At 37.7% G+C, this 22,135-nt stretch overlaps 1 protein-coding gene across 3 annotated transcripts; it reads left to right on the top strand.

The window, feature by feature from the left end:
• The first annotated feature begins 12,050 nt into the window (after positions 1 to 12,050).
• LOC141659449 (nuclear pore complex protein NUP98A) lies at positions 12,051 to 21,251 on the top strand. 3 transcript variants are annotated; one of them, XM_074466317.1, is made up of 12 exons: positions 12,051 to 12,203; positions 13,336 to 13,417; positions 13,911 to 14,183; positions 15,037 to 15,600; positions 15,721 to 15,948; positions 16,038 to 16,675; positions 18,613 to 18,694; positions 18,773 to 18,833; positions 19,131 to 19,269; positions 19,660 to 19,776; positions 19,967 to 20,141; positions 20,292 to 21,251. In XM_074466317.1, exons 2-12 carry the CDS (start codon positions 13,399 to 13,401, stop codon positions 20,969 to 20,971), a joined length of 2,976 nt encoding a protein of 991 aa, XP_074322418.1. In that variant the 5' UTR covers positions 12,051 to 12,203; positions 13,336 to 13,398; the 3' UTR covers positions 20,972 to 21,251. The 3 variants fall into 3 exon arrangements, with proteins under 3 accessions (XP_074322418.1, XP_074322417.1, XP_074322416.1); XM_074466316.1 differs by having other exon boundaries at positions 13,911 to 14,189; XM_074466315.1 differs by having other exon boundaries at positions 13,911 to 14,216.
• The last annotated feature ends 884 nt before the right edge of the window (positions 21,252 to 22,135 follow it).

Raw genomic sequence — 22,135 nt, 5'->3', positions numbered from 1 at the left:
CTGAATAACGGGCCTATAAGAGCCACCGTATCCACACTCCGGAGCCCGGAACCGAAGCTCGTATAACGGAAACTGGCTAGACCGGACTAAATGAAAGATGTGATGCCACAGCTTGAACGTGGGCTGAACTTTAAATTGATTGCAAGTGGCAATGAACCAAGTCATCCACTTTATTCCATTAGGCGTTATCTGCATTGGAGAGATCTTGTACACATATTTGCACAAGTGTTTTAGAAACAAATGCCAGTGCGGATTCCATCCAGACCGGAGATGCTCCAACCACACGGGAACGAAGCCATCAGCCGGCCTATGATGAGCCCTCTCGTCCGGAGTTGGCCACCTCCACTCAATCCGCCGATCCAACTGAAAAGCAGCCCGGACCGCCGAATCCTGGACTTCATTATCTAGCCCATAATACTCATCCTTCAACTCATAGTGCTCCTTAGCCACTATGCTGTTAGCAAACTTCCTATCAAAAGCTTCCCTATCATAGGGCCCCGGGCCAGCATTCTCCTGCCTAGCATATCCGGACCTAATGCTCCTAAAATAAAAACTATTTTCTATCTCTTTACTCTTAGTAACAAAATAACCAAGATTCTCCACCCACAAACCCTCCGGACTACAGGGTACCTTCCGTGAAGATATTTTAGCAACTGTAAGCTTCGTTATTGCCTCAGAATCCGAAGTGGAAGCCCTCTTCCCCATCTCAACCCGTTCAGAATCAGCAGAAGACTCAGAATTCGAACTAGATGGCCCCGGATAACAAGTTATGAAGGCCTTGGCAAGAGCTTTAGTCCGGACCATAAACCTAAAACAAATTACAAAGGTTAGTCTAAAACTCCTACAGTTTATTTATCTTTGAAGCTACATGGTCCGGACTACCCTATGATTCAATTTTATTACAAGTCAAAATCAGTCAGTCCGGAGACCCAACCAAAATATAAAACTAAACGTCCTCTCCAGACTGGAAACCCCCAAACCCAAACAAACAACCCTAGCCTGTTATATAAACAACCCAAAAACAACAACCAATTACAAACTCAAAACCTAGCTTATTAGTCCGGACTAAGTACCCAAGTCCGGACTCTAACAGAAAACCCTAATTCCAGAAACACTATCATTACAGGATCAAACACCAAAATATAGACAAAAACATATATATACACACATATATACAGAAATACAAGATAATCAAAACAAGAACTAAACACAACATCATACAAAAACTATAGCAGAAACACAAAACCCAATCGAACAGCAAACTAAAATAAAGAAAAGAAGAGTAAGAAACTTACAAATGAAGAGATTACGGAGAAATTGGGGAAGACTGGACAACGGCGGCGCACCAGCAAGAAATCCCGACGGAAAAAATTCAGAGAAAAGAGAGAAAATTGAGAAGAGAAGATAAAGAAAAGTAAAAACTAAAGAAAGAGGGCAGCCCCTCTTTTTATAGAGGCAGTGAAAAATCCGACATCCACGCCACGTGGCACGATCCCAGCCACCCATCATAAGCAGTAATTATTAAAGAGTAATTATTACAGCACGTCTCTCCATATCCTTACAGCTGTAATAATTCAAATAATTGGGCGGAAAAACCCCAAAACCGTTTCAACTTCCAAGTCCGGAATCCTCTCACTCAACGCACTCCGGACTGGGGGGCAACAAAAGCTCAACTCCTGCTAAAGACAACCACCTTAGTCCTGATTCGCCGAACTCAACGAACTCCGGACTGGGGGGCAACAAAAGCTCAACTCCTGCTAAAGACAACCACCTTGGTCCTGATTCGCTGAACTCAACGAACTCCGGACTTGTGGGCAAGAAAAGCTTAACTCCTGCTAAAGACAACCACCTTAGTCCTGATTCGCCGAACTCAACGAACTCCGGACTGGGGGCAACAAAAGCTCAACTCCTGCTGAAGACAACCACCTTGGTCCTGATTCGCTGAACTCAACGAACTCCGGACTTGTGGGCAAGAAAAGCTTAACTCCTGCTAAAGACAACCACCTTAGTCCTGATTCGCTGAACTCAACGAACTCCGGACTGGGGGGCAACAACAGCTCAACTCCTGCTAAAGACAACCACCTTAGTCCTGATTCGCTGAACTCAACGCACTCCGGACTGGGGGGCAACAAAAGCTCAACTCCTGCTAAAGACAACCACCTTGGTCCTGATTCGCTGAACTCAACGAACTCCGGACTGGGGGGCAAGAAAACCTTAAATCCTGCTAAAGACAACCACCTTGGACCTGATTCGCTGAACTCAACGAACTCCAGACTTGTGGGCAAGAAAAGCTTAACTCCTGCTAAAGACAATCACCTTAGTCCTGATTCGATGAACTCAACGAACTCCGGACTGGGGGGCAACAAAAGCTCAAGTTCTTTTAACAAAACAATCAAAAGCTCATGTTCTACAAACATACCCAAATTCACTCCCCCATCCAGAAAATCTGCATAAGGGAGTGGGGGGCACATGATAGTCCATATAGCTCCTGGGAGGGCTACTCCTAGGCTCCTAACTCCACATAGCTCCTGGGAGGACTACTCCTAGGCTCCCAACTACATACAGCTCCTAGAAGGACTAGTCCTAGACTCCTGACCCCATACAGCTCCTGGGAGGACTAGTCCTGGCCTCCCAACTCAGTCTAGTCCTAACACTACAATCCTGACTAGTCTAGTCCCGCGACCCCAACCTTGAGTAATCCCAGCACGTGAGACGCTGACCCAAGCACATGATGGGAGTAACTGTCACGCATCAATCATGGGAATAATCAAGGCACGTGTCAGAGGATCCTCAAAACATTCCTCGGCCAGTCCCGCACTGACACATATAAAGCATCCACTCCCGCCAGGTGTCCTCCGCTCCCAGAACCAATGGCTACGATTCAAAGGTACCAACCCTAAAACCCTATCCTTGGGCTATAAATAGCCCAAGAAGGTGAGGTTTTGGGGTTAATCATTCTTTCACACTCATATACACACACAGCCACCGTACATTCATATTCATCCTCATCTTCCCAAAAAGCTAGTTCTTACTCTCACGCCGGAGGCGCCGCGGGACTCCAACCCCCCTTCCGGTGTTATTTTGTAGGAACCCAACCACAGCTACACCTCAGCGGCGAAGGATCCAGGACGGCGTCGAAGGAGCAGCCCCGCCACCAGGAGTTATCAACTGTGATATAGTGTAATATGGTGTATGAAGGAATATTATTTTTTTATAAATGTATACTCACAGAGAAAGAGGGTAATCAATTATTTTGTTGCAATAGCTGCAGTGATAAACCCCCTGGATATTGCAGATATTTCTCTGAGGCACACCTTGCATGAGGTAAAAAACCAACTTGCCTTTTGGTCTATCCCAATAGTTTGGGCCTTTAAAGTAACAAATTTAGCCTATCATAACAATTTTATTTGTTATCATGTATAACTTTCGGAAGTTAATATGAGGGGCAGACCGTCTATGTCTGCCGCTATATTTACGGTAGAGTATTTGAAATTTCTTAGTGTCTTGTGCACTGTTAATCAATTTGAGTGGTGACTACCAACTTATGTGTATCTTTCCAGCTGTCATTGCCGCCACAAAGTTTTTAACAGTCATGCGGTTGGTCACCAGTTATTTGTGCAACGTAATTTGAGGCGGTGATGAGCCAACAATGAACCTCAGTGCATTTGTGAGGGAAGAGAATCTATCACGCACATAAGTCATATGGTCAGAATCAGAATCCATGTAGACGGCTGATGCATTTGTGGTAGCAAATTAAACAGAAAGCTGAAAAATTAAAGAACAAGTTGCATACTTGCAAAGTATATTTGTGAATAATATAACTGAATTTTTTGGCTAGTGGTAGTGTAGTGGGAACTAAAATTAAATTATGTATATATCGAGGTAGGCAGTCCTGATGCCTTATTAAAATTGGGTGTGGTGTGTGGGTAATGTAAATGTGAAGGGTGTCATAGCTGCAAACAGGTGCCATGCTCAACCATGTAACTTGATTGAAGTATGGTTGATGAAGATATTAAAAAGATTTATATTGACTTTGGTAGAGTTGATCCTAACAGTTTGCCCCATCTGATTTATGCAAATGATATTGTACTGAATTTGTCCATGTAATTCATGCATCCTATTCTACTTGTGTACCAAACTTTTTTAATATCACCAAAGGCAATCTTCAAACCAATACTTCCTAGATAGCAGCCAACAATATTTGCTGACCGATATGAACATTATTTAACAGTGTTTGGCAAGTTCGTAATATTTCTAATGTATATGCTGCAAATAGTACTATAATACATACCTTAGAGAATGGTTAGATTGTTGGCCCGACTATGCAGTATGGACTCGTTAACAAATACAAAGATGTGGTGGGGGATTTGGATGATAGAGTCCTCCAACGGTTTAAGTAAAGTAGGTTCATGGAATAGGAGTTTAAGCGGACAAGCCAGGGGCCAGAATCGAGCTTCATTCCTTGTCACAAGGGGATTCTTAAGAACGTATATTTTTCCCTTTGTGATATGATCAATGAACGTCAATAACATGGGCATGAAAGGTTTTTCGACGGTGGCATGTTGCAATGTACCCTGCAGTGTTGTGTAATGTTGTATGTCTGGGAATAAATGAAAAATAATTACGATAGTTAAAATATTAGAGTGGAGCTTGTAAATGTCTCACTTTCACGCCGGATAAAATCATGCCTATAAATAATAGTTCCTTGCCGTTGTTGCTCAAGGTGTTCCACACCCTACAAATCCGTACCTTGATGGCACACTCATCAGGAAAGGTAGGTATATTGGAGAGGTTACGGTATATCATATCCGGCGAAGCAACGAAAAAAGTAAATAAAAATAACAAAGGTGGAATGGTTAAGCTATTTGGAGGGGGACTTGTTTTTGGAATGAGTACCAACGAATGTTTAAACCGATAGGTTTTTGGTATAACAAACTCCTCATATAGGCTTGTGCACTTCAAAAGACGACTGTTGAGTTACAAAGTATGGATATTGTTGAGATTTTTATAGTGGTATCATGAGAAATTAAATGTGCGGTATGAGTGTAAACTTTATCCATGAAATCAACAAATATGTCCCCGTTGGTTTACAGGAACGGCCTCTCGAGAGAAGATGTAAAGGCTATAGTTGTCACGCATGTAAATGTAATTTGTATTGCTATAAAAATAATCATTCTTTGAGAAAAAATAAAGATGTAAATTTAGCAGGGCGCATGGTTTTTAGACCTAAAAATAATTAAGAAGTCGGTTCCTTCATTTTTTGTCATTTTTAAAAATACAAACCCTAGTATGAAAGCTGCCCCTAATGACTAGCCAAATCAAAGAAACAAAGAAGAGAATTTGGGATTATCGTATTGTATCCCAATATTAACAAGTTTCACACGTGAAATACAATCATTTAGCGAGATATTTTAATGAGAACAGTGAACGTTTAGATGAGATTATGTGACTTGTATGTAGGTGGAAAAAAGAGAATATTGTAGTCTAGAAGACTCATGCTTGAGGATTGAAGATTTAAATGTTCTGGCTAAAAGAACATTACAACATTGTACAAATCAACCAAAACTTTAAGACCAAGGCCCCCTTTTTTGGAAAACAGTTATGAAATGCTACCTTAGAATGACAAGAATCAGTATCACCTTTCCCAAAGAAAATGAAAGTATTTGGGATAAGAGCCTAAGATTATAAAGCGCATTTAAAGTAGTAAGAAAATACAGATTTAAAAGCGAAATCTACTTGGAAATACATAAGAATTTCCGAATTCTTCTGAAAATAGAAGCTATGAGGGTTTGAATATCCTAAACTCTGAGCTTGAAAAGAACCAGAGTTCGTATATAACATTATAATTTATTTTAGGATCTACATTTGGGAAATCATCATCTGATTGTATGGTGTTAAAAACAGAGTGCAATGTTTCCTTTAAAAAAATAAATAAAACCGGATAACACTCAATTCATCCCCATCTATCAGAATGAATTCGTTATTAAGATGTGTAACAAGATCATATCAATAATTCAGAGAGTTATTTGTAATCACCTCTACATAATCATAACAAAAGGCTCGATCCTCCACTTACTTACTGTTTTAAACATGCTGAAGCTCTTCCTTATCTCGGAAAGCCAAAATTATCTTCCAAGAATCAAGACCATATTCACCGGGACAAAAATGGCTACCTAGATATGCGACCAAGTTATTCTATAGAATTTATGAAATGTTGGAAGCTTTTTTACTTCTAAAAGGAGATATCAAGGGCAGGGTAGAGATAAGATATAACATTACGACACATAAAACCATAATCACGCGCATCCCATAAAATTGCAAAGCACCGTCAACAGCTCAAGACTTTGATTCCTAGAGATGTTTTGATTTCCTCAGAGCATTTCCACCTCTAAAAAGAACAAAAGAAAAACAACAACTTTGTTGTCAGGGTAGAGGAATTTTGATCCCTCGCCAAAACAATTTGCTTTTTGCATTACAAACAAAATGTTAATTTAGACCATCTTATTTTATCTACCATTAGGAGGTCTGTGCTACATCTTCTATTTGCTAATTAGTGAATCCAATGATTTGATCATCTTGTACTAAGAAAGCTCTGGCTTCTTAGAGAACATGCTTTTGCTCTATGCACCACATAGCCCCTACAGTATCCTTTGGGAGTCTTTTATACACATCAACAGTTTCATCATACCTTTGCACCCACAAAAAAGTATACATAAGTGATGGATGCATTTTATATCAAATGGAAGACGATTGATTATCTACCCGAAAACTGACTCGTAAGAACATAATACTCTCCTGAAATAGGGGTGCCGACAAAGCTGCAAGATGTTGGTCTACTTAATGATTGGAGGTTGGTAAAAGGTTAAGACAATGCTGAATTTTAAGAATCTCTACTAGATGCTTACTAATAATGGAATAGTGTACCAGACAGGCAGCTATAGTTGACCTCCATTGGGCAAAAATATATTATAACAAACGGATCTTGCATCTTGTTGAAATATCTTATACTGCAAATAAACCCGCACATGGTGTAGATTCATCTCTATCTGCTTTAACTTTCATCCCACCTAAAGAAATGAGAAAATAAAACAATATAAATAATTCGCATGGCTAATTAGTTATATATGTGATCTTTATTATCAAACTCTAAATTAGACTTATGCATAATCTAGTATACAATTTGCATCATAGTTGGGATACAATTGGTATATGTAAATTCATTTAAAAAACTATTAGTCAATGCACGCTATTATTTACAGGGCTCGCACATAATGGTTTTTTCCAACATACGTTGTACCAATAAAAATCTCAGATGTATTGACAGTGATACCAACCATAGTCCCCTCACAGACAAATGAGTGTTATGCAGCAAGTTATACCACGCATAAGTCAAGGTTTAAAGATGTGACAACAAACAGAGTTTAGGGCTTCACTTACAATAAACGTGTCATTGAATGAAGCAAAGAAGTGAGCAACACCAAAAACATTCTCTCTATTCCTAAAAGCAGGACCCAGGGCCACATTTTCTGAAATGAATTCCCGATGAACAAAATAGGTTTGTTAAATATTAACCACCGATAACGCATTTACGGACCAATAATGGTTGCAGGTCTCAAAGCAAGCTATAGTTATGATGGGGTTGAATTACCCTTTTAAGCGTCAATATATAGGGAAATTTTCAGACACAACAACATCCTTATGTGTGTGGCACGAAAATAGATTTTCAAAAATTTTGTGATAGACGATGTTCTTCGTGTACCCTCTACATTCATCTGCTTCGTCGACGCATACAATTTTCAAACCTCGTGAAGAAGTGACCCGATAGACTGTCACATAAAATGGCCATGGCTAAACACTCTTTTAGGCAAAAACAAACCCACATTCTTCTTTGTTTGGCCTTGACTTTTATTTATAGTCATAGCATAATAAACGACTATTGGGAGTTGCTTTCTCTTCAGCATAAAAGGCACGGTTTTATCGACAGGGGACATGTTTATCCAGAGAATATATGTAATATCGCCTATTCGGTTGCGCGTTATAATCAATGCCTCAATTGAGAAAGGATACGTCCTCGTAACTATGAGTCGAGCCCCGTTGCACAGTCCTTTCTTGAGATTCAAGTTTCGAAGAAGCATTATAGGGGCACCAATTTTAACCCGGATCTTATGATTGGTACACTGCTGAATTTCAAAAAGTTTAGAGATCCGGGTAGATACAACACCTTATCACCCACACCAGTTGAAGAGGCCTTATAAATACTATCACAACTGTTGTAGGTTTTAAAATCCCCTTGCAGTAGCTACAGTACATGATTATTAACATAATCCACAAACTCGTTTAGAGGAGTCAATATAGCCCTATCACGCAGATATTTTATGTCCCCATGCCTCTGACGCAAATCTCCATATACCTCGGCCACCATCGCATCCATTGGGTCACCATTATAGTTTAACCTAAGTTGCACAACATAGGAAAATAACAGCCTCAACTCCTTATTATTGTGAGAAAAATGGTATTAACTTCCTAATTATTTTCAATTATTATGCTCTTTGGTAGTGCTCACAACATGATTGAAATGTGTTAATATCGAATAAAGGATGTGAATGATTTTAGTTATTAACCCGATATCAACCAGTTTTTTGCAGGTAAGGTTTTTTTGAAAGATCATATCCACATAAAACTATAGATTGGTATGAATAAGGTCTTACCTTAATTTTTTTCGCAATGCTATAACAACATTTATGGTTTTTTGAAACCCTCATTTAGCCGTGGGCAGTGTCATAATGCTTGTAAAATTGATCATGACAGAAAATAAGCCAAGCCTTTTTTGGGTCATTCACCTTCAGGTTTTTTAAACATAACGAATTCATTGCAGGGTCAAACAAAACCACAAACAAAAGGTGAAAGTATTAGAAGTTCAAAAACCAATTTTTTTACCTCGTTTAGTATTTTTTATCCATGACGGCTATATGTAGTCACCAAATTGCAAAGCAGGTTCTGAGCCATCACCCAGTTCCAATATCTAATCCCAGAACTCTACCCTTCTACCATCAATTATAAATGGGGGCACATTTATTTCTATCCTCATATTTTCAGTAAGTTGGAACATCTGACAATGTTGCCACAATTTTGACTTGGTTATTACTGATGCAACAACGTCCTCTCTTCCTTTCTTTGGGAAAACCAGAAAAATTTATCTGAAATCGCCCCAAGCAACATAGTAACACCTCCAAAAGGCAACAACCGTGCATTAGGACTTGTCTTATTGCGGAGGTCACGAAATGTTCGGTCAACTGCTTCAAAAATGAAACGGTGATTCATAGGAGCTTCGTCCCATATGACTAAGCTAGTGTTGCATATTAGCTCTGCGAGATAAGTATTTTGTTTAATGTCGCAACAACTGAATTCATTAATGTCTATCGGTATTTTAAAGCGGGAATGAGCTGTCCGCCCCCATCAATTAAAAGAGAACCTATTCTGGAAGAAGCAATGCCCAAAATTATTTTACCTTGGCTCCTTAATCTTGATATGATAGTTGACCACAAGAAAGTCTTCCCGGTCCCTCCGGGTCCGTAAACAAACTAGAAGCCACCCAAGCTAGAGTCCACATACCCGATTATTGTTTCATATATGGTGCACTGCCTTTGATTGAGATGCTCACAATTATTATCCGCCTTCAACCGAAGTTCCTCTCGATCATACATCATTTCCTCAATTAAAAATTCGTTCCTATACTTCGAAGTGCTGACAACATTCAATTTTGGATAGTCAACCAATTTCTTCCCATACCGTTTCAATATATTATTAACGACCTTAGGTGCAAGCATTTGTTTGTCGGCAACATCAATTTTCAATACTGGCAAATTCAATATCTTTCTACGGTTGTATTCAATATCATCGGCTAATATTGTCCAATACTTGGCCCATAGTTCCCGTGATTACTAACTTCACAAAACACCAACATAGTGACAAATAATCTCGTATGTGAGAAGGTGATGCACATATAGATGCATCATCAAGCACAATATGCCATTCTTTATCTGATTCAAGCAAACCTCTCTGAAAATAAGCTTCCTTATATATTGGGCATACCACTCCATCCACAGTTCTAATATCCTTAAAATCCATTGGTCCAGTAACAAAATTTAACAACAAACGCATGTAAATTTTTTCTCCAGATGTAGGATGAGCATAAACCATATGACCATCAACATCCAATTTTTTTCCTGCCGAAACCAGCGTTTGGAAGAGGCATCCCACCAATATTTTGTAGGATATTTAACGAAGGCAGATCACGACCTTGGTCATCATATCGATTATTCAATAACCACTGAATAAACATTGTTCCGTCAGGTCCAACCTACGTACTATCTCTGGAACAGTGTCATTATCGTGGAACCGCACCTCCTGCTTATTCTCAAGGTGGAAGTACAGACGTTGCACAAATGGTTCCCTATGATGTATATGAAACTCAAATAAATGCCAACATGCCTCAGCTGCAGATATATATTAGCATGAGAGTTAGCTTGTCACTTTATTGAAATAGCTCCTTTGCGTAGAGGTGGATGGCTGATCTGTTGTGGTTTGTTGTTGGCCTACTTTTTCCAAAACAAATGTAGTTGTATCCGAACCCTTGCCAATATATTTAAACATGCACTTTATGGACATCAAGCGATTATACCATTCAACATTTATGTGGGCCTGATACTTGACCAATAAACCATGATGACGAGGAACAACATGGCTACACAAACAAATTTTTTTGATAAAGTAAGAGGCTTCAACGGTATTACGAAAGTCAAAATTTTAAAAAAGTACAGTAGCGGGTTACCTATTATTCAGTAGTATATTGTTCCACTCCACAGTTCTTTTCGTATCTCTAAGCATTTATAAAGCATAACCATCATCATCCACAGTGGTTTTGTCGTGGAATGCCTTTGGATAATACTTTGTGCATTTGCCTTTAGACATACATGGACATTTTGGGTTTGTGGCTCCACATGGTCCATGCATCATAAACTGAGAGACTACCTTATACCCTGCAGGATCAACTTTCTCATCATGTAATACTGCATATATGACCTCATCTATGTCTTTTGGAGTTATCAACTTGTTTTCTTCGACAAACCACAATACTATATGAGCATGAGGGATACCCCGTTTTTGGAACTCAATCGTGTAGACAACTGTTAAAAAATACAATAAGGGTATATAAGGGGAAAAAGTAGCCTAAATGCTCTATAGATGTTTATGTATCAGACCACAACGTAATTGACATGTGGATATGCATCGAATCCTAAAGTACTGAAGAAGTACATAAGTTATCATACCAAACTTTCTACTAACAAAGAGTTTTTATTTTTGGCTACATGCACAAAAAAATATAGCAAATGAACTGACTTGGAGTAAACCTAATATTCGGATTGGTAAGGAACACATAGACCGGTTAACAACCATAATCAATCCCTTTGTTTGAGCCTGGTGATAATAGAAGCCCACCTTCAAACCCAATAGATTCACCAGCGAAACAACACATAATTACGGGGAAGCATAAAACTGGCAAACGGAAAATTGCGAAGGAGGCTGAGGCGGGCAAATGAGCAAACAACAAAATCGATCAAACACACATGCATAATGACATCAATCAGTAGACGATAAACCTCCGCCAACTCTCCTCCCTCTACGGTAAATTAAATTGCAGAGAAACCCACCTCTAACCCCTAAATGGGCACGATATAATATAAAGCGGCATCTCTGTAAATTAATGTTTTAAAGGGCAAATTTGTATTTTTACAGGTATTTTTTTGGCTTAATTTTCCCTGGTGTCTCCTTTAATATATAAAAAGAGAAGAGAAGGTATACCGAGTTCATGTTTGAGGAAATGCCTGAATATGATCATATACTGTTTGCCATAAATAATTTAAATATATATAATATATTATTTAAATATTTTGTTTATAATTTACTTATCTTAAAAATTCATAAAAACCATAATAATAAAAATCTATAATAGAAATGAAAAACAGACAATAGCGGAAACTTAACGCTATCACCCCATCCTATAAAAGCTCAATAACCAAATCATCAAAATTAAAAATTAACCTTTAATGAAAAAGAGGGCTAAGAACATATATATACAGCCCCACACATAACTAAACTCATCCATCGATTGTATCTATACTTGTATCTATCTATCTTCATCGGTACGTTCTTTTCACTTTTCGATTTTGTATCTATATGTGTATGTATTTGTTAGGGTTTCGTGTTGTTTTTTTTTGATTAATTAGGGTTTTAATCGTCGATTAGGCTTGGATTACATCTGTTTATTGATTGTTTTTGTATGTATATGCTTTAATTCATGTTTTTGTTGTTTTGTTTGTAGATCTGTTGATTTTTGTCGATTTTTTGAAATAATTTATGTGTTGGTTTTGGATGTGTATTGTATCGGCTTCGTTGCGGTTGATTTTAGTGTTTAGATGTTGATTGAGCTTGACATTTGATTATCGTGTCGATTGAGGAGTTTGAATTTGGAGGAGGTGTGTGTGATGCTGATGTTTGGTTGATTGCATTTGGAAGTTGCGGTTTGAATGTAATTGAAGTTGTTATATTGTGAATTTAGGTTATGTACGTGTTTTAACGATTTATTTTGTTGATTTAGTGTTTTGATGCTGATTGAGCATTTGTGTTTTTGACATTTGATTATTGTGTTGATTGAGTGATTTTAATTTCGAGAAGGTGTGTGGGACACTGATATTTGGTTAGTTACATTTGAAAGTTGCGGTTTGAATGTTATTGAAGTTGTTATATTTGAATTTAGGTTATGTACGTGTGTAGCGATTTATTTTGTTGATTTTAGTGTTTTGATGCTGATTGTATTTGTGTTTTTGACATTTGATTATTGTGTTGATTGAGTAATTTGAATTTCAAGAAGGTGTGTGGGACACTGATATTTGGTTAGTTACATTTTAAAGCTTTGGTTTGAATGTAATTGGTGTTTTAATGCTGACTGAGCATGCGTGTACTCAATATTATTGAGTAATTTGAATTTCGAGGTGTGTGACACTGATATTCGGCTATTTACATTTGAAAGTTGCGGTTTGAATGTAATCGAAGTCCTTGTATTGTATGTAAATCTTGACAGCAGAATATATCTCTGTATGAGTTAACGGAAAAATATCTTGGATTCGTATTCTTATCATGTGGTTATATACTGATAGTCTGATACGTGCGCATGTGGAATAATAATTGTCTGTGATGTTATTTTGCTGCCTTTTTGTGTATGTTTAGCGAAGTAATATGTGCTAAATTGTTTTTAATTTTTTTTTCTGGTTCTAGTGAAAGTTTTGGGTGCAAAGGTGTGTTTCTCTCTGGAGGATAGCTGAAATACAAATTGGCAAAATGTTTGGATCGACTAATCGTAAGTTTTATTTTTTGAGTACACCAATACTCTTTTAATGTGTTGAGTTCCATGTTGACTGGAAAGTCCTATACTTTAGGACACAACTACCATGATGATGGTTTAGTTCTATTTTGACAATTTGATAGGGAAGGATGTATTTCAACATAAATGATCTTACTAAAAATATTGTTCATGATACTAATTTATGCACATAAATGTCCTAATGTCTATCATAATTCAACTTAAATTCCCAAGATATTCAACAGTCAAAATCTGTCAGGTAGTGCTAAAATAGATAAGACTACTAAATTAATGATGGTCAATTTACCTCCGTGCATGCACATGTTAATATACAAGAAAGAAAAATGGAGCCTAAATGTCTTGCTTTGCTTCCTTTATGTTCTTTATGGCATAATAACTGTGGTGTTCTAATTGATTCTGTGTATAGGAGTTTATGAGGGAACAATTAGAATTTTATATGATGTGCTACTAATATTTGAAAATTGAACAGCTTTCGGGCAGTCTTCTACTAGTCCATTTGGCACTCAGTCTGCCTTTGGACAGACTAATAGTGGAAATAGCAATCCATTTGCGCCAAACCCCTTTGGTAGCACAACGCCGTTTGGCGCACAAACAGGAAGCTCTCTGTTTGGTGGTACCGCTACCGGTGTGTTTGGCTCAAACCAAGCTTCATCTCCTTTACCTTCTACACCAGTGTTCGGTGCTTCATCATCCCCCGCATTTGGAAGCTCGGTCCCTGCTTTTGGAGCTTCTTCTACATCAGGTTTTGGTAATTCTTCGTCTTCATCATTTGGGAGTAAGTTTTAATAGCCAAACCTGCCAAGTTCAAATCTTTGATCAGTCTATCTTACTATGATTTAATTTTTATGATGTGTAATGCAAAACCTCTCTAAAGTGATATGGTTTGGACCGAGAAAAGAGTCTCTAAAGTGATTTGGTTGGGACCGAGAATAGAAATATTATCATTTTTATTATATTATATAGGTTTACATTTTACAGTTTTGAAGAAAAATTCATATTTTTGTTTTTAACTAGTAAATATATACATACACAGTTTTTTTCATTAGATTTAATAAAGTTGATGTGCGTTAACACTTTCATTATAAAATATTACTTATAAATTAGATAATATGTTTTAAGCTTATCAACATAGTACACAAATACAGCAAATATTAGCTCACGGGAAACTGAAGACAATTATAAATATAATGGATATCCTATACAATGTTAAAAAAATAACTATCGCAATATAATGTCACGAATCATTTTTGAATTTGTAAATAATTTTTTTTAAAAAAACCTAATGCGGAAGTTGGGACCAGGGTTTAAAACTACAATTTTTAAATAAATAGTAATTGTCGTGATAGAAGGTTATTAAAATTTATACTGTTCCTAATTCGTGGAGGAACATTTTATCAATTTAGATTGGTTATCATTTTAGAGTGGATCACTTTTAAGGGTTTCTACATTATTTCATTTCATTTTTGTACTACACATAATGTGTTTAGAGTAGTGAATCATCATCCGTGTTAAAAAATGTTTACATTTGTCCTTCAGGCCTGAGGGATACGACTTTCAATTTATTATTAATTTTTAAACGAGTTTAATTGCTGCAGGTTCCTCCCTATTTGGGCAAAAACCTTCTTTTGGTGGCTTTGGATCCTCGACTACCCAGACAAGTCCATTTGGAAGCACATTTCAACAGTCCCAACCAGCATTTGGGAGCAGTCCATTTGGATCTACACCTTTTGGTGGATCAAGTCAGCCAGCGTTTAGTGCTCCTAGCACTTCGGCATTTGGTTCATCTAGTACCCCTGCATTTGGTGCCACAAATCCACCAGCTTTTGGTGCTACAAGCTCCCCAGCCTTTGGTTCTGCGTCAACCCCAACTTTTGGTAGCACAGGAAATGCATTTGGTGTTTCTAGTGCCCCCGTCTTTGGATCAAGCAGTCCAGCATTTGGGGCTGCAAGCGCTCCGGCTTTTGGTGCCACAAGTGCTTCAGCATTTGGCACTTCAAGTAGCCCCTCATTTGGTGCCTCAACAACGGCTCCTTTCGGGGCCTCTAGTCCTTCTTTCAGCTTTGGGTCATCACCAGCATTTGGTCAGTCCGCTTCTGCATTTGGAAGTACTCCATTTGGGACGTCTCCTTCACCTTTTGGAGCTCAAAGCTCTGCATTTGGTATTCTTATATTCTAATAGATGTGTATTTATCTTACGAGTGAAAAATGTTTTCATGATAAATATTTCACGTTAGTATTTAAAACCTATTCGTACATTCAAAATTTTCGTTAATATGCAGGGGCTCAGACTACTGCACCGACATTTGGAAGCCCAGGTTTTGGCTCTTCTGCTTTCGGGGGTCAACGTGGTGGAAGTAGGGTGGCTGCTTACACACCAACCGCTGAGGCAGACGGTGGCACTGGTACACAACCTGCTGGAAAACTAGAATCGATATCAGCGATGCCAGTTTACAAAGATAAAAGTCACGAGGAGCTTAGATGGGAGGATTATCAGTTGGGAGACAAAGGTGATTTTTTTCGAATTGTTATATTGCTCATTGCTTAAGCAACTTTTTGTATGTGCATATCATGTTGATGTTTTACTGTTATCTGTTAGGTGGCCCGAATCCTGCTGCACAGCCTGCTGGTGCAGCTGGCTTTGGAGCCAGTACTCAGTCTAATCCTTTCAGTTCCTCATCTACATTTGGTCAAACATCTGCAAACCCATTTTCATCCACAACTCCAACAAACCCGTTTGGTGGTCAAAAAAGTACACCATTTAGTACTCCTGGTTTTGCAGCGTCTACTTCTGCGTTTGGTTCTTCTACCTTTGGAAATTCGTCCAATGCAAATCCTTTTGGGTCCACACCAGCAGCAACACCTTCCTTGTTTAATTCAACGACTTCAACATTTGGTGGCACTTCTGCATCTCCTTTCGGTTCGTCCACTGCGCCATCTGCATTTGCAAGTTCAACATCAATTTTTGGCTCAGCATCAGCTCAGGGAACAACATCCGCATTTAATACTGGCTTGAATTTTGGAAATACACAGCAATCTCCTATTTTCCAGTCTACACCTTCAATTGGGCAATCAGGTTCAGCTTTTGGCCAGGCTCCTTCCTTTGGACAGTCTACACCAGGGTTTGGTCAGACTAATATGTTTAATAATCCTTCTACTGGTTTTGGTGGGAACTTGTTTTCTACAACTCCTTCACTGTTAACAACTAGCAGCTCAATGGGATTTGGTCAGACAATGGTGAGTTTCTTCCTGAGTTGATTATTTACTTAAACCAAGATATATGTTATATATATTTTTTAAAATTTCGTTTTACTGTCTCGAGATAGAGACGGGAATACTGCAGTAGTCAGCCAAATTTTAATGATACATCTGTGACCTGTCTCATCCTTGAACCAAGAATGGTAGAAATATTAAATGGAGGGTTTTCATTCTCATACCAGTTATATTAAGTCTCGACATGATGCTCCTGTACTTGTAATAATGTTTGATTTTACTGTTTTATTGTAATCTATATCAAATCCGTACATTATTTTAGCTTAGGACCCTAAGTAGAGCAATTTTTTTCCAAATTGATCCTTAAAATGTATGCTTGACAGCTAGTGTCTAGTTTACCCTTCGTAGAATTTGGATTTTGAAAATTCTGTACTCGGGTTTAGCTTAGTTTACTTCCTAATTTAAATAGTTGGCACATCACCTGAATCATTTAGATTATAGCATCCTACCGGGCCATCATGTAGGGAACTTTACTATTTTGGCTCGTAACCTTCATTACCCGGACTCTTTAATTTTGCCCTCATACCCGTGTTGATTGGACATGACATAAGTGTGGGTATGGGATCTGAGTTGGATCCTACATTTGAAAACTGGACACTTCAGCTTTGAGCAATCTAGTTCAAAAAATACTTTACAACGTCTCGTAACAACTTTTTTCTAGAGAGGGATGTCCATAAATTACTATTTCCATGTTATCCTATTAATTTATGCTATAAATTTGACAAAAACAGTTAGTTATTGGTAGAAGACACTAATTTACAAATGTGAAATATATTAAATTTAGGTATAATATCACTCATAAGGTTTCGAATCCCCGCACCTTTGTCTAATTTTGGATCCATATCCTTGAATCCTAATTTTTTAAAACTGAGAGTCTGATACTTGTATCCGCACTCATGTCCGAAATCTGTACCTGAGTCCAGGTAACATAGTTCGTAACTCACAAATACTTATATATCTCGATCTCCATTATTAGGTAAACAGATGAACATGGTTTCATGAATGTGCACCTTTGAAAGATTGTCAATCTCACTTGAGCAAGATCTGTGCTCAGTGTTCACTTGCAACACGACAGTGACCACATGGAAAGCTGACTCATAGTGGTATCAATGTGCTTCATTGACTTGGATTTTGCCAAGCTGATAGTAGACTGAGAGAAGTGTATATTTTAGTCACCTCACTTTCCGATGTATTATATAGATATGTGGTGCTGACTCCAGTATTAGGCAATAGCCAAATCCATAGCTTTCCTGGAAGCAAGTCCAATGCATAACTATATTTGGTTCTATAGTTGAAATATAGAACTGACTTTGCAAAATTACCACTGTGGTTTATTTGCCACAACCCAACTTATAGTTATAATTATCCTTGTCATATCACCAATCTAAAATTTCCTTTGGTCATTTTAAGGAAGTTGGTTCTATTTTAGAATCAAGCATTGGAGAACAAGTTCTATTGCCGCGCAGGAAATTAATTTTGATTTCAAAGGAAGCAATGGCTATGGCCATTTTAAAAATAGCGCTGGACTTGCTTTAAGAGAAGAAAAACCATAGACCAATGAAGCCTAACAAAATTCTATCACTGAGTTCAAGGGTAGAAAGTACTGTATTTCACAAGCAACTACTGCAATATTTTTTCGTTCTGGTTTGTATTTGGCCCCCCTGTCCTTTGTCTACTTTCTGTTAAAGACGTGATTAAATATATGCCTTAGTAAGGGGACGCGGACTTATTGTCTTTCATGTTGTTTAATTGTACCTACCTTCTCTATACATCAAAAGCTTTAAAGGATTCCCTTTTTTGGTGTCTTTATTTGGCAGCAAAGCTTGTATAGTTAGATATGATGCGTTGAATATATATTTCTATGTTTCTTATTTAACTTCAATTTTTTCTGTATGAAAAAGCCCCCTCAGCAATCACCTTTTCAATTGACTCAACCATCTCAAACTGCGGGAGCTTTTGGAAATTTTGGTCAGACTCAATCAGGTAATATTTATTGGGTTGGTTTTGAAATATATATTTTTACTGTTTTTTCGTTCTAATAAAATTTATTGTGCCTAACAGCTGGTTTAAGTGGAATTGGTGGTACAGCAGGCATTTTCGGTCAGAGTAACTATGGACAATCGTATGTTTTGGCTTTTCTGATTATGTTTTTTTGTAAAAATCTTGTCATTCTCAAGTTTCTACTGTACAAGCTTATCGAAAGGGCTATTATGTATTGCTTTATATCCGAAAATGCGTAACTATTCAATTTGGAAATGTGTCAACCAGAAATTGTAAACAGTCTTAGTTTATACCATCAAGTAGACCTTCATAATTCCGTTGGAAAGCTGTTGTCTTTTGGAGTCGGTAATCATTGTACTTTTACCAGTAAAGTTCATCACTTGTTTACATCTCTTTTTTCCCTTGATCACTTGGACAGGTCAGTTGCTCAGAACACTGCAGTTATACAACAAGCTCCTGTATTAAATCCCTTTGGCACTTTACCTGCTATGCCTTTGATGTCAGTTGGGCGTGCTGGAACTTCACCTTCAATTCAGTATGGAATTTCTAGTTTGCCTGTAAGTAACAATTTACTGTAAAGTGACTGCAATAACAATAAATCTTATCTTATTAAGCTACTCCTTGTGTTCCTCCCCGATTCTCTCGTCTATTCTATTAATTAGCTATGAAAAAATGCCTTCAATACCTTGAGTATGTACTGAGGGGGTTTACTTTATTACATAGTATAAAATAATGGAACTTGTAATTTGGTAGACAAATTCTATGTTTACACCCCCAGGCGTCACATCAAAAACCTTTGTAATCCTATATGTATTGTGTCATTTTAAATGATCTGTGCGAAGTTAGTTAACAGGGAAACTTTTCATTTTAAATGTGGTTCTTGTCTACTAAACAATGTTTTGGGTCATGAGATCTTACCTGATGTGATTACTAATTTTCCCTCACAGGTGGTTGACAAACCTGCTCCTGCCCGTATATCGTCTCTGCTAACTTCTCGGCACCTTTCTCAAAGGCGCGTAAGGCTGCCTGCAAGAAAATATCATCCCAAGAATAATGGTCTAAAGGTAATTATATTAGACCTAATAGCTATCAACATGGCCCATGTGTTTTTGCTGAACTACTGATGTGCTGTAGTTTTCTGATGTATTTTTGATGAAGTTGTATATATTGTTATTATATTTATTCGAAAACCTACGTGTTTGCAAGGAGGATAATGATCAGTCTTGTTTCTTGGATCAATGTCATTTTCTGCAGGTTCCTTTTTTCAGTGATGATGAAGATACTCCTTCAACGCCTAAGGCGGACACTCTTTTCATTCCAAGGGAAAACCCACGAGCTCTAGTGATCCGGCCCATGGAACAGTGGCCTGGTAGAACAAATGGGGAAAAAAAATCTATATCAAAAGAGCCTACCCCTGTACAGGAGAATGGTAATTTATTTTTGCTTTGCATGTTTGACAATATTGTTTTTTTGTAATAATGATCTGTAAACATGTACATCTGAGAAGTTTTCAATTTATGTCCGAGAAGCTAGAGCTCTTCTGCATGTTTTAATGCCCGACTTGCCTTTTGCCTTGCAGATGAAGATATAGTCAAGAATGGCTCAGCAAATGAGCAAAGTGATCCTGTTAAATCGGGTCAAAAACCAAATGGGGTCCATGATGAACAATTTGTACATAAAGAGGATGCCTACATTACTTTAACTGGTCACAGGGCTGGCGAGGCTGCCATTGTTTATGAACATGGAGCAGACATTGAAGCACTGATGCCAAAACTGCGGCATTCTGACTACTACACAGAACCTCGAATCCAGGAGCTGGCAGCAAAAGAAAGGGCTGAACCAGGGTTCTGTCGACACGTAAAAGACTTCGTTGTTGGGAGACACGGTTATGGAAATATCAAATTCCTTGGAGAGACGGATGTGCGTCGACTTGATTTGGAGTCGCTTGTCCAATTTAACCACAGAGAGGTGATTGTGTATATGGATGAGAGCAAGAAGCCTCCTGTTGGACAAGGACTTAATAAACCTGCAGTGGTAACTCTCCTTAATGTGAAATGTTTTGACAAAAAAACTGGCCGCCACTATACAGAAGGTCCCAGAATTGAAAAATACAAAGAGATGCTCAGGAAAAAGGCCGATGACCAGGGTGCCGAATTTGTGTCTTATGACCCTATTGAGGGAGAGTGGGCATTTAAGGTCAGTCATTTCAGCAGGTACGAGCTTAGAGACGAAGATTTAAGTTTAGATGACTTGGAATGAATGAACATATTGTCCAGCATGTCATGGTCAATTGAATGCCAGATCATGGACCTGGACCTGATATCCAATGGTGGTTAGACTCGCTTTTATGTTGTTGTGGCTGCTGTATTTTGTTATCAACGTGCTTTTCATCGTGTTCTATTAGTTGCTTACTGTTCTTTTTGGTTTTGCCAAAATTTGTTAATGGAAATGATTGTTTTCGAGTGATTGGTTGGATGGACTGTTGACAATTCTGGTTGAAGGTGGATGTGGTTATATCTATGTTTACTTGTTCTGTTTATTCTAGAATTCTTCAGAATTTGTCTATTTATTTAGATTTTTAGTAGTTCTTATTGTACCTTTATATAAATCAGTTAATAAATTACATCAATAACATCATCCCAAATTGTTTAATGTCACGTCTTTTGAGATCAAATTTTGATACTCAATTTGGTGCGTCAAGCACTACTTTAATTTAAAATCTATTTTTTTTTGTTTATGGTAAAGGAGGAAATTTTGTTAGTAATCTTTATAACGATCATGACAATAAACATCTCGTGATCTTGTAAATGTTGTGCACTTTATTTTTACCGAAATTTCAGAAAGTTATTTGAATCAGAAAATGAGAACTGGTAGTTGGAACAGTTTCGCAGGAAATGCGAGATACCACCGTAAATATTCATAGCGCCATAAAAAAACCGAAAATATATATATCTGTGGGTAAAAATTATCACTCTTATTCTAACTTCTTCGGCATCTGTAATATATGAGTGGGTTTTTTATCTATGAAAATTGTAAGAAAGGAAGAAAACAAGAAGTTTATGTACTTCTTTAATGAGATTATTTGATTATATTGAAAAAAGATTACAAAATCAATTAATAGTTTTTTAAAGAATTTTTATTATATAAATAAAAGCCCGAATAAAGTCTGGTTCGGCCCGATCCGCAGGCCTAAAGCGTGTCTTATATTTCTTCGGAAGTCCGGCCCCAACCGATTTTTAAAAAAGTCCGACCTGATCCGTTTTTTTTTAAAAAAACCTGATTTTTTAAAATCCGGATAAAACCCGAGCTGATGAACTTTTTACGCATTTCTAATCACCCGAACAAAACTTTCTATTTCACGAGAAAAATACAAGCAAATGTCGAACAAATACATATACTACATGTTTACCCAACTCACACGCA

The sequence above is a fragment of the Apium graveolens genome, chromosome 5 (assembly GCF_009905375.1).
Source record: "Apium graveolens cultivar Ventura chromosome 5, ASM990537v1, whole genome shotgun sequence".
NCBI lineage: Eukaryota > Viridiplantae > Streptophyta > Magnoliopsida > Apiales > Apiaceae > Apium > Apium graveolens.
This window is presented reverse-complemented; position numbering and strand designations above follow the sequence as displayed.

Coding starts and splice junctions, on each gene's coding strand:
- LOC141659449 (XM_074466315.1), top strand. Junction 16,676..18,612: donor TGGGATTTGGTCAGACAATG/GTGAGTTTCTTC, acceptor TGTATGAAAAAG/CCCCCTCAGCAATCACCTTT. Junction 20,142..20,291: donor TACCCCTGTACAGGAGAATG/GTAATTTATTTT, acceptor TTTGCCTTGCAG/ATGAAGATATAGTCAAGAAT.